The sequence below is a fragment of the Lycorma delicatula genome, chromosome 11 (genome assembly GCF_047948215.1).
Source record: "Lycorma delicatula isolate Av1 chromosome 11, ASM4794821v1, whole genome shotgun sequence".
NCBI classification, from domain to species: Eukaryota; Metazoa; Arthropoda; class Insecta; order Hemiptera; family Fulgoridae; genus Lycorma; species Lycorma delicatula.
Genome location: NC_134465.1, coordinates 17,191,520 through 17,204,008, shown reverse-complemented (window position 1 = coordinate 17,204,008; position 12,489 = coordinate 17,191,520). Strand labels below are relative to the sequence as shown.

The following is a 12,489-nucleotide window of genomic DNA, read 5'->3' as shown; positions in this document are numbered from 1 at the left end:
AATCAACAGGAAAGTTCACACAACACATTCGCACTCACCGTCCTTTAAACTCTGACTGCACAAAAAACAAAACCATTGTGCTTCAAAAACTCCACTCTCCTCACATTTTCACCCAACCCACCGCACCGTACATGTACATTGCTTCTACACCCCTATTCAAGACACGCAACTATCTTCCACTTGATCCCACTATCTTGCTAAACTTCTTCCTCACACGCGAACTCGCACACCATATTTCCACTGATACTCTTTCCCCCTTTCCTTTCCCCCTCGCTATACTCACTAGTCACCTCCCGCCTCCATGCCCACATGTTCAAACTGCACTCTCACCCTTTTATCACATAAGTATCTCCTGCATAGAGAAGACGTCCCGGGAACCCAGTGCACCGAAGATCCATCATGTTATCAAACGTTACTCCCACACAAACCGGCCAATATCGCAAATTCACAAATATTTCTCATTCGTTCCAAATAGGACTATAGCATCCCTGAACTGACAATACACACTTACAACGTACAAACACTTCTCATACGACTTGCTCCGGCTAGGTGTTGATTTACGGTTAGCCGTAACGTGCAAAAGGACAATTCCACGCATGCCGCTTATTAATTCCTTATCACCGCTTGTAAGCGCTACAAGCAAAGATGGCGACTCCTAAACAGAAAGCCTTATGTGTTATGCAGTTTTCTAAATGCGAATCTGTAGTTACAGTTCGATGTACGTACCGTAATAAGTTTAATTGTGATCTTCCAAAGTGAAGCGATAAAAACATTCGTCAATGGCACAATCAGTTTGAAACGACCGCATGTTTGTAAAGGGAAAAGTACGGGATGACCGAGGGCGTCTGCAGAAATTGTTGGGTGAGAAATTTTTCCTGTTTAGTCCTAGAAGATGTTAGGTCAGCCGCAAACTATCAATGCTGGTAATGACATTGTGAAATGCTTTAAGGAAACTTACGTATGCATCTAAACCGCTTGTAGTTACTACAGGCTGAAGAATGCCGACTCAAAATCGAAATGTTACAGCATCAAGATGACTTCTTGATCTTTCTGTGTTTAGCGATTTATCGGCATTTCATCTTGGAGGAAAAGTCAACATTTATAATGTCCGTATTTGGGGGGATCAGAAAATCTCCATGAACTCTTACAGTACGAAGCAGACAACCCGATATTACATATTTTGTGCTACATAAAAGTTTACGGTCCGCTTTTTTTTCTCTGAAGCAAGCGTAATAAAAATTGTATTTGGATATACTTCGTGCTCGCTTTTTCCTGATTGCAAGAGACAAAATGTCACTTAAGGAATAAATAATATTAAACAGCTAACTAACTCAAGTGCAAAGATATTAAAAAGAGTAGGATTTGAGTGAAAGAGTAGTATCATTTAAAATACCACTTTGCATTCCTTGAATGTTGAGCATTGTAATATTAATTTTTACCTTTATTTTATGGACTTGCAAAAAATTATGACAATGGTTCTTTCACTGATGAAGACACTTTTGTCATCATTTAGTGATGAAATATTTTACTGTTTTTCCAATCGATTGCTTGGATTCATTCAAAATCATCTTGTTCAAAAATAGCTCTGATAACAGGAATTATCTATACGCTGGAGTGAGGATTCTAACATAGATTGGTTCATACTCTGTTATCAAACGGTATTGTTGGAATCCCTTTTTCAATAATATGTCTGTAATGCTCTCCAAATGTTTACATTTTTCAATTTGTAATTTATATAATTTTCATTTATTTCTTAAAAACTTCCAAGTTTACTTTCATTTTAAAATGACAGAAGTGTTCCCTTGTTTCACGTGTAGAAGGAAACTTAAATGTACTAGAAAATGGTTTCTTGAGAGCTCTTTACCTACAGTCAATATGCGGTAGGTGAGACAATGATTAAATTTAGTGAACTAAGGGAGCCAAAAGATGTACTTTATTAAGTTTGTGTTTTATCCTTATTATGTGTACTAAGTATGTCTTCTAAAAGCTCTTTGAAAGTGTCTGGTATTAAAATTTTCTCCAGCAGTTATAAAATATCTGATACCAGAAACAACTGTGGCAAGTTCTCAGCCTGTAATGCCCTGGGACTGGACAGAAATATTTAAAATCTTTTCAAATGAAAGAGACATACCGATAGTTTATAAGTTGTATTTTATATTTGAGTAGTTTTAAATTGTGTGTTGTGAATGAATGTGAAACACCTCCACCCTCTTCCATCATTTTGTGTTGAGTTGGACACAGAATGCATTAAAATTTTAATTATTTACTTTGGTAAGAATTTTTCTTGCTTGTGTACAATCTCAATTTTGTTCTTTTCAATTTCAATTTTCTTTTCATCTGAAATGAACAAAACTTTTAAATTTTCTTGTTAAAAGACTTTAAGTTCGTCCACATTACTAAAAGATTTCTTTTTACAAGTTATTTTATTCTTAGCTAAGTCACTGACCTTTGTTTTCTTTCCTCTTTGTCTGCAAGTTTTATTTTCCCTGAAAGAAGCATGTAATTTCTTCTTGTATATATTCTCTTTATTTTATAAATCTGCAGCATTAGTTTTAAAATTATATCAAACTTCTATCTTTGACCAGTATCTAGGCGATGTTTTTTTGTAATAATATTTTATCAGTTTCATAAGACACTCTTTAGTGTGTTTGTTATTGTAATTCCAAATGTTTAATCTAAGTCTGTTAGGATGATTTTGCTTCTTTAATTCTGAAGTTGAAGTTTTGAAGACTTTCTCATTACAGAAAGCTACAACTATATGTAGTTCATGTTGAGACTGTAATATCAGGGGCACTGTAGGAAGAAGTTAGCAGCAATCCCAAATAAAAAGTGAATTATAACTTTATTTTTAAGATAAGAGAGTGAATTGTGACTATAATAGATTTTAAGTTCCAGGTTTTTTTTTAATTTCTCCCATATCATTTTTTGGTAAAAATTTATAAAAGTGAAAAATATGATTAAAGAAGCCGATAGCTCAGAATATTATTGACGACTTAAAATAATTTAAAAGAGGATATTGTTCTTCTGGAGAAAAAATTTTAAATCAAAACAGATCTTAACTTCAGAAAATTGTATTACAAATTTTACAAAGAAAATGAATTGCAATGTTATCAACATACTACGTTTTTCTGTCAAAGCTGTATGATGTGGTTCATATCTTAGCTTCATCTAACTCTTATTAACTGATCTTTAAGCAGTACTATCAACTCCTTTACCTAAAAGGTGTAATATTTATATGTTAACTCAAATCTAGAGTTTATATAGGCTTCTATTACTTATTTATAAATAATTTTTAGTCGGTTTTAATAAATTATAATAATTCAAATTAAACTAATAACAGTATTTATGCTTGTTATTAGTAAGTTAGTTTCAGTTTTTCATTAATATAATTAATTAATGAAATTTTAGTTATAACTGGCATTCTTTAATTTTTTTATTTCTATGAGTAAAGAAAATCTTTATATAATTAAAAAAAAAAAAAATGTTTTAATGGATTTATGAAATTTATACATTGTAAAATAAAATTACATAATTTTTCTGATTTACTATTTAGTAATAAAATCGTGCAATATTTTGATTAATTAATTTGTTTTTTTATCATGATACAAAAGAAATTATAAAAATTTATCATTTTTTTCTTTAGTTTCTAGATCAATAATTGTTTTGTTGAATATCTAATTTTTTCCCTTAAAGTGTATGTTGCAATCTGTTCAACTAGTGATCAATAAGCAACCCCCTTAATGGCCCAATGAGATGAGATGAGGATGATATGTATGACATGTAAATTAGGTGCAGTCTTGTACAGAATCAGGCTGACAATTCCTGAGACATGTGGTTAATTGAACCCCAACCACTAAAGTGCACCAGCATCCGCTGTCTAATATTCAACTTCACATAAAATCAACTATCTTTTACAAGGATTTGAACCTCAGAACCATCAACTTTAAAAAGTCAGCTGTTAAATAACTGATTTGTGACAAGTTAACCAGTAGACTAGCCCGATGGGTTAAATATTTAATGCGTATTTAACTCAAAATAAACTAATATGAATTATATAACACTTTATGATGCTATGTGATGTATCAATATTTCATTAACAGTAACTCAGAGTAGAGAGCTATTTTCTTTAAAAAAAAAACAATTTTAAACATGCTCAAAATTTTTTTATTTTATTTCTTTAAATTTATTGAGGTTGTTGCTGACATTGTTGTTGCATGTTCTTGTGCATTTACAGCTTGTTCTTTTTAAAAACAATCTGTGCAAGAGCAAAGAATTCTTGTACCCGATTAGGCTTGGCAATATAGACTCACCTTGATCTGCTTTTGTAGATTAATAACTAAAAAAGAAATAATTTGTAAAACATAGCACTAGCCATGTTATATTTGGCAATATGGTTCAAGCTTTGTTCAATATAGTAATAAAAAATAGAGTTGTTGTAGATAATATTTTATTCCTTAATCGTTTTTTCTTTTTTTTAAACTTACAAAACTACAGTTGTTACTGTGATTAGTCTTCAAAAACTGGAAAACTAAAAAAAAAGTATCCTTCTTGACTACTTTTTAACCTTACTGATTTTAGCTCTGTGTAAAACACACAAAAGATGCCCTCTCAATTGTCTTTTCCTACATTCCTTACCAGTTTTGAGTATTTTTATACCAGCAGTGTTTTTAAACTGCAACATATTGGTTTTGTAATTTATAACCATAAAATGACATTTTCATCAATAAACTGATCATATAAAAGTATGGAACATTTCCCTCTTTACATTTCATCATTAGTGTTCTATTACCTTGCATAAATTAGTAGTAGTAATACCTTGTTATTCTCATTTAAAGAATCATCTACTGTAGTGTAGTTTCATCGAACAGGGATCTAATTACAATAAATAGTAATTGTTCCAAGTTAAAATATTTCCTTCATCATTAAAGTAGAGATTACCTTGTTCAAGTTGTGATCTCTGTTAACATTAAACAGTGAAAATATATTTTTTATTTGAAGACTAGTAAAAGGTTTTGAGAGTATAATGTTTAAACATGCCTGCTTCTTAAGTTCTTTTATTCTAATAATATGTATTGCATAGTATTACTAAAAGTGATTCGTAATTTTTAAAAATAGAAAAGTTAAGACAAAAGATTACATGATCGTACATAGAAAGTGTTATTTTAAAGGAATGTTGAAGTGGACTGCCATTTTGTATAATATTACTATTGCGATATTTGAAGTATTACTAGTAAAGTATGTATGTTCAGATATGTTTGAACAATAAGAAGTTTAACTAATTGCTAAGTAAACTTAATAATTAAATATTTTATTTACTTATGTAGTTAAAGTTCTGAATGACTTCCGACATGAAATGTTTATAATGATTAATTAGCAGTGATGCTAACAACTTGTCTATTTCATGGATTAAGTTATAACTAATTAGTGATGTTGCAGGATGCACATCCAAATCCAGTTAATGTATCATTACTTTTCTATATTCATGTTACCAGTGTTCTTAAACTGTTATGATTCAATTAATTGCTTTACAGAACAAATGTCAACCTGAGAATTGATGGCTAGCAAGGTGATCAACTGTTTTATTGTAACTAAACAATGCGTTGCTGAATAATCTTAAATTTAGAAAAATAAAATAGTAGTTACATGAGCTAAGTAATTTATATTTCTTTAATATTAATATAGTATAAGGATTCATTTATTTAGCTCATATTATGTGAAATAATTACTATTGATTATAGTCATATGGCATATATTTAGAGTAGATCTATCTATTGCACAGATACTGGAAATGATTCACACCATCGCTTTTGGTGATGGAAATAATATATTGCTTTCAATCCTAATGTAAATTAGCAATAAATTAAAGATTTGTAGGCTGGGAATTGTTTTATTTATAAAGCAATGTTAAAAAAAGGGTTAAATCTTTATTATTGTAATATTCTAGAATTAAATTTATCATATTGTAGTAAGTAATGTGAAGATACCGAGCATTCTCATATTCTCTCATTCATATCAACCATTCCTATCCTATCCGACTTCAAATTGAGAAAAAGCTTTTTAAGATCTTCACAAGTTTCAGAAACCTCCATGCCTGCATCTGAATAGAGGCAGTATTGACCTCAGGATGTTTCCTAGAAACAAATTAGGAATTTCCTGCTCTGCAGAAAATAAATGATTTAATGTATGTAATTCTGCAGTATTTGCAGTACAATACTCCCAAGAAAGATGTTGTCAAAAAATATGAGTTATTTTACACTTGGTGACCTTCATGTAACAAACTGCTGCATTATCCTCAACTGAATACACTGTGGATACTGAAAGATTCATATTTCCTTATGTATTAATAAAGCAAGAGTACTTTAAAGTACAATGATGTGTGATTTTTAGACATGATGGTGAGGAATAATTGCATTATTTAATAAATAGGGGCTCTTACATATAAAATAATAATAGTATTAAAATGGCAGCCACATATTTGTTTCTAGAAGTAACAGTTATTACTGATAATTAATATCAACTAATTAAAATACTATTACTAATAATAATAGTATCGGTGTTAATTAAGTATTTAAACATTTCACATATATAAATATATAAATGTTTAACTTGATCGGTAAGTAAATTATTTAATTATTATGTTTAATTAAATTTTCTGTTATACAAATATATTTAAACATTACGTGTTTGAATTCAGTTGAATTGAAATTAGTTAATGGTGACAGGATGAAACTGGGAAAAAAAGCTTAGTTTTTCAACTACTAAAGTTAATTATAGTTAATTTTTTCGAAAAGATGTGTTGTTTTCTTTACCTAAATAGATGAAATATCTAAGTATTAAGAATGAGATTTCTGGGATAAAATAATATTTTTTCTGGATGCTGCCCGAGGACTCGTAGTTTGATAAATCAGCTACATAAAGGTTGTAATATTTTGTTTCTGCTAAGCAAATGATCCCAGATATTTGGAGTCAGCATTAATTTTACAAGGTTAATTTTTCTGCTTTATGTCACCCTTTCTCTATGGCTTGTAATAGTTGATTAAAGAATAAAAAGTGAAATATTGATAGCAATTTTATTAGAAATTTTACAATTGTGTTTCATTTAAGTTCTAAAATGAGCACATTGTGTTGTATTACATACATAAACAGTTATTATTTTAAACTAATCAGTCTTAAAATAAATTTTAGTTGTAAATTACAAGAATATATCTCATATTTTTAACTTATAGTCAGGTTTAATTTATTCACTTCCAGACGGCCAATATAAAATTGAAAAAAGTATACTTTATGCCTATACTAAAAACGTGGCTTATCATAAAGATATCCAATTAGAAAATAATTTACAAAACTAAATAATAAATTACTATACATTCGTAATAGTTAGATCTAACTAATATTAAGTAAAATTTTTCTTTCTTTTATTTTTGTTTATATTTGTACGAATGATTAAATCTAAAATTCCTACGGTATATTTATAAATATACTTAAATAAAACTTAAAAAGTTGTTTAATCTAATTCCTATCTTAGATCTTAAACTCTATATGAGCAACATTCTCTAAATGATGTACATTACTTATTTTTAATTTATTTGAGAATTATGGTACCTAAACACTAAATACTATGCGCACTGACTTATGATTTCTACTGATTTTGGCTGGCCATTTTGTTTAAATGATGGTGTTTCGTCAATGAAACTGTTTGCTGATGGTGTTGTAGTAGCTGGTGGGGATGAATTAAGATCTGAATCTTTTATGAGATCATCTTTGTCGATACTTAGTACTGGTATATTTTGCTGCCTTGTTAAATTTCTTTGGAAAAGAGGTATTCCTTTTGATAAGTTGGGAGGATGAGGTAAAGCAAATCGAAGCTTATCCCAAAACCAAGGATCACCCCATTTTAGGTATGTGTTCATTGATATATATGCTTTAAGTTCAGGATCTAAATTATCAGCCGGGCCAACATCACCATAAAGTATGACAATTACTCTTGCTCTTCCCTCACTCAACGCTTGGGAATGTGCTGTTCTGAATTCCATTTCCCCCCAAACACTTTCTAAAACGTTAGGTGACAACACAACAATAGTTCTATGTGAATCTTCAACTGACCGTGCTATTTGACTTTGTATACAATCACCTATAATCCAATCTCTATAATGTAAACATAACTTAAATTTAGGGGTGCCATAAATGCTTTATCACAAATTCTTCATCTCGGTGAGAATAACTTATGAAAGCATCATACAGCTTATCACGATCTAGTTCATCTTCAGTAACAAACCAAAGAAACATCTGATGTGCATAAAGTCACACTTTTATTTCTTGATTATATCGATAGAAGAGAGCTATAATAAGACCAACTTGGAGCCCAAGAACAGCTATAAGAATGCTAATAATTATTACGCCTACTGTGGATGTAGGACAAATTTCATTTACTGTTAATTCTGATATAGATTTTCCTCCCAAGCAAGTTACATTATTCAGATTGTCGATCTGAAATATAAAAACAATACAAAGATTAATAATCATATTTAAAAGATATTAAGACAGAAAAAAATCTTGTAAATTAAGAAATCGTTTAATAAAAATCAAGTTCATCAAATGAATTATATATCGTTATAAATCTTAGTTATTTTCAAAAGATATATTTTGTGATTTTTAAATATTTTATTTTTAAAATTATTCTTTATAAAAAACAAACATATACTTACTAGAAAGTCATCCACAAAGGTCATTAAAGTTCAGTTTTTGGTGGTCAGTTTGTGACCATTTTAGGAGATAGTCAGTTTAACACTAGTAAAGTGCATTCTACGTTTTACTAATGTAAAATCATTTTACATTTATAAAACTTCCTATGCGTGCACTGACTAATGATTTCTGCTGATTTTGGCTAACCATTTTGTATAATTGATGGTGTTTAGTCAAAGAAACTGTTTGCTGGTGGGAATAAATTAGGATCTGAACCTTTTATGAAATCATCTTTATACTTAAAACCAATGTATTTTGCTGCCTTGTTAAATTTCTTTGGAAAAGAGGTATTCCTAGGCAGTGTATGTTTCTATTTGAACTCTCCATATGTGCCATAGGTTTGGGGTTCATGTCTCAGCCAGCTATAAATTTTGAAAATCTGTACCTATAAAGCAACTTGTCGTGATTGACTGACTGATAACTGATTTATCAATGCCCAACAAAAACTGGTGAAGATAAATTAATGAAAAATTGTATACAAGTTTTTTTTATACTGTGTAAGTGCACATTAAGAAAGGATTTTTTGAAATTCTGGGTTTAAAGGATTAAAATGGAGTACAATGAAATTTACTATTTTTTAATTTCTCAGTAACAAATGAAGATATCAACTTGATTTTTGGCATGTGCGCTTATGTGTGTGTGTAATAATCATCATGTGAATATCTAAAAATCAATTTTTAGATTTTTTGAAATTCAATCTTCAAAGGGATGAAGAAAGTTAAAAAATTTTGAAAAATGATTGCAAATTTTTCCCATTTATGATTAGACAATGTATTAAGTAGATTTGGGCTTGCAATTATTCTTCAGATAATTTCTAAAGACCATTTTTGTTTTTTTTTTATTTTCCATTTTTTAAGGGATTTGTTCATGTACTATTGGGATGCTATTGGTAGCTCAACCAATAGCCACGGTTACTGTAGTGTGACCCAGCTGGCTGCACCTGCCTCCAGTTACTTGACCAAAAAACACATAAGAAAAATAAGAAACAAAATATAAACCTCCTAGTGGTGTTTGTAGGGCAACACTAACAACCAGACTAAATATATTTTTACTTGTATGGATGGGTATAACTACTATTTTTAAGATGAAGGCTGACTATTTTGAAACCCGCACTTTTCAAATCGCTCAGAATTTTGGGTCCTGTACTGACTAAATGTGCTTTGAAGAAATTTACCTACCATGTAATGATATTTTTTTGTAAACTGAACGAGGTTTAAGTTTTACTTATCAGTATTATTTTCACAAGCATGAGGATATCGAAGCACATTGGAGGTCCTGGCTAGATGGTTGAGTAAGAAAAGTGAGCCCTGACCAGCTAGTTTTTTTTACAAAATCTTATTGCAACTTATACCCAAGTAAATAATTGCAGTTAATTTATACAGTCCAGTAAAAATGATGGTGTCTTTTCTTAATTTGAAGTTTTAGTCCAGTACCTTTGATTTCCTACGTTAACGTAAGAATTCAATTTTTATTTTAAATACATTTTCATGAAATTCAGTAAATTTCAATATACTGGTATAAAATATTTCTCCAGACTAAAGGAAATATTTATTAAATATAAGGTATCATTATGAATTTGTGTAATTTTTAATTACTGATATGGTGATACAATCCAAATCTATTGCTTCTTAATGTTTAGAGACTATAACTGACTCTACTTCATTTTATAATGGTTATTTTTTTATTTGGCTTTTTTCTGGGTAAAAAATGCTTTGGCATTATCGTCACCTGAATTTTATAATGATGAGTCGATTCTGTTCTCATATGCAATATTTTGATCAAGGACTTATAATTATTTTTATAATATTCAGTACTATTTGTTGAAAGTTTTATGTAACTCAGATCAACTATAAAAAAACATCCCCTATTACCATCTTTCTCTATTTCTTCATATTCTGTTTTCAAATAAAGTTATGTTTTTATTAAACATTTTTTGTAGCTGTAATTATTGTGATAGTTTCAGGAAAGACTTCTTACATTTCTGGCCTCAGAAAATATGCATTATCATTTTTTTTTTGTGTAAATTTACCTTAATATTTGGTTTTGAAGTAGCTGAATTATATATATTCAATATCCAGTGTTTATTTTCAGAAGTTTTATGACAAATCCGTGTCAATTACCACCAACAGTATGATTAAGAAATTTATTCCCTCTTGGTTATATCAATCAAGAAATGTCAAGGCTACTCCACCCTTTGTTTTCTTCATTCATTGATCAGGGAAAGTCATCATACAAAATTTATTGTACCGATAATGTTAAATAAAAATTATGTATATGAGAAATCTTGAAATCTAATGAATGAGATGACCTTCAAATTTCATCAGCAGTGATTTGTCTAACCTTACAAATTTCAGTGTTGTTGATTTCTTGCTTCACCTCTTTAGTACAAGGAAAGATCATCCAAAACAATCTCTTTTCAGTACAATAAATTTCAGTGTAGCTTTATTGAATATGTTTTATTAATTCTCACATTTTATTTATAAATATTCTTATCACCATATACTTTACCTACAAATTTTTAGTGTGAATTTTACTTGCGTTAAAATTTAATTACCATTCATGTTTGGCCAAATTTTATATTTTCAATAAATTTTAAACAAAGAAAAAAGTAATAACATATTTAATCATAAAACTTCAAGTTGAGCTAAACGGGAAGTAATTGAATTATTTCATTGGTGGAAGCATAACCAACAAGTGTAAATGTTATTTTCTTTCTAAACAGCTTTCATTTTACGCAAAATTTCTAATTTCTCTCAGCTTAATTGTTTTTAATTATTCAAAATTTAATTTCTATGATTCTCACATTGCCTTTTATTCAGAGTGAAGACAAGTAATTCGTTAGTATTAAAATCCATATCAATCATCCATGTGAAGTTTTTTTTCTTAACTTTTTTAGAAACGTAGTTTATATACCATAATATACCACATTATCATATATATATATATATATTACCATAATATACCATATCTACCATATAAATCTTTAAGATGGGTAATAACTAGAGATCGGATTATATGCATTTGCACTTGCATATTAAGCCCATTTTCACCGGTTATTGCATATTTTCCTTAAAATCTAGTGATGATGCATATTTTCACTATATTTACAATATTTTTCGTTAAGGTGCCTTCTTAATAAATGAAATCTTATGTTGTAGCTGGCCAAACCTATTAGCGACATGCCTCTTAGAGCGCACTTAGCAGCTGTGATTGTTGTGTTCACAAAAGTAACAAAATGTTAAATAATTGTTAATTATTGAATTTATCGATATGTTATTCAACTACTTACTAATTGTATGCTGATTTTGAAATAAAACTAAAAATTACTATTTTTTTATTATTTAATATAATAAAATATATTATTTTATGCATATTTAAGCACTTTTCGTGCATATTTGCATGCATATTTCAAGCTTTTTATGTTGCATATCGGTCCCTAGTAAAAACTAGTCAGTCTGAAATCACTAACTAGTAAGATAAATACTGACACAACCTGCAGCAGGTAACTTATGGTATTTTAGGACTTCATGACCTGTAATAATTGTTAAAACTGGAGAGAAAGAAATAATCTGAAATGATTCTTACTTTTTCAAAATAATTTTGAATGAAGCTTAAAAAGTCCTTTGACTGACAGTCACAGGCCCAAGGATTGTTATATAAGGAAATTCAATATAATTGAAATTCCTTTGGTGTGCGTTGCTTAAAAATTTTATTGAGTCTGCTTCCAGGTATGTCATGTTGTTGTGG

The 12,489-nt window shown here is 29.4% G+C and overlaps 1 protein-coding gene across 1 annotated transcript; it reads right to left on the bottom strand.

Moving 5' to 3' along the window:
- Positions 1-7,549: 7,549 nt before the first annotated feature.
- LOC142332305 (protein toll-like) lies at positions 7,550-12,489 on the bottom strand. Its single transcript, XM_075378661.1, has 2 exons — positions 12,328-12,489; positions 7,550-8,487 (listed from the first exon to the last, which is right to left on the bottom strand). The coding sequence occupies exon 2, from the start codon at positions 8,031-8,033 to the stop codon at positions 7,617-7,619; it is 417 nt and encodes a 138-aa protein (XP_075234776.1). The 5' UTR covers positions 8,034-8,487; positions 12,328-12,489; the 3' UTR covers positions 7,550-7,616.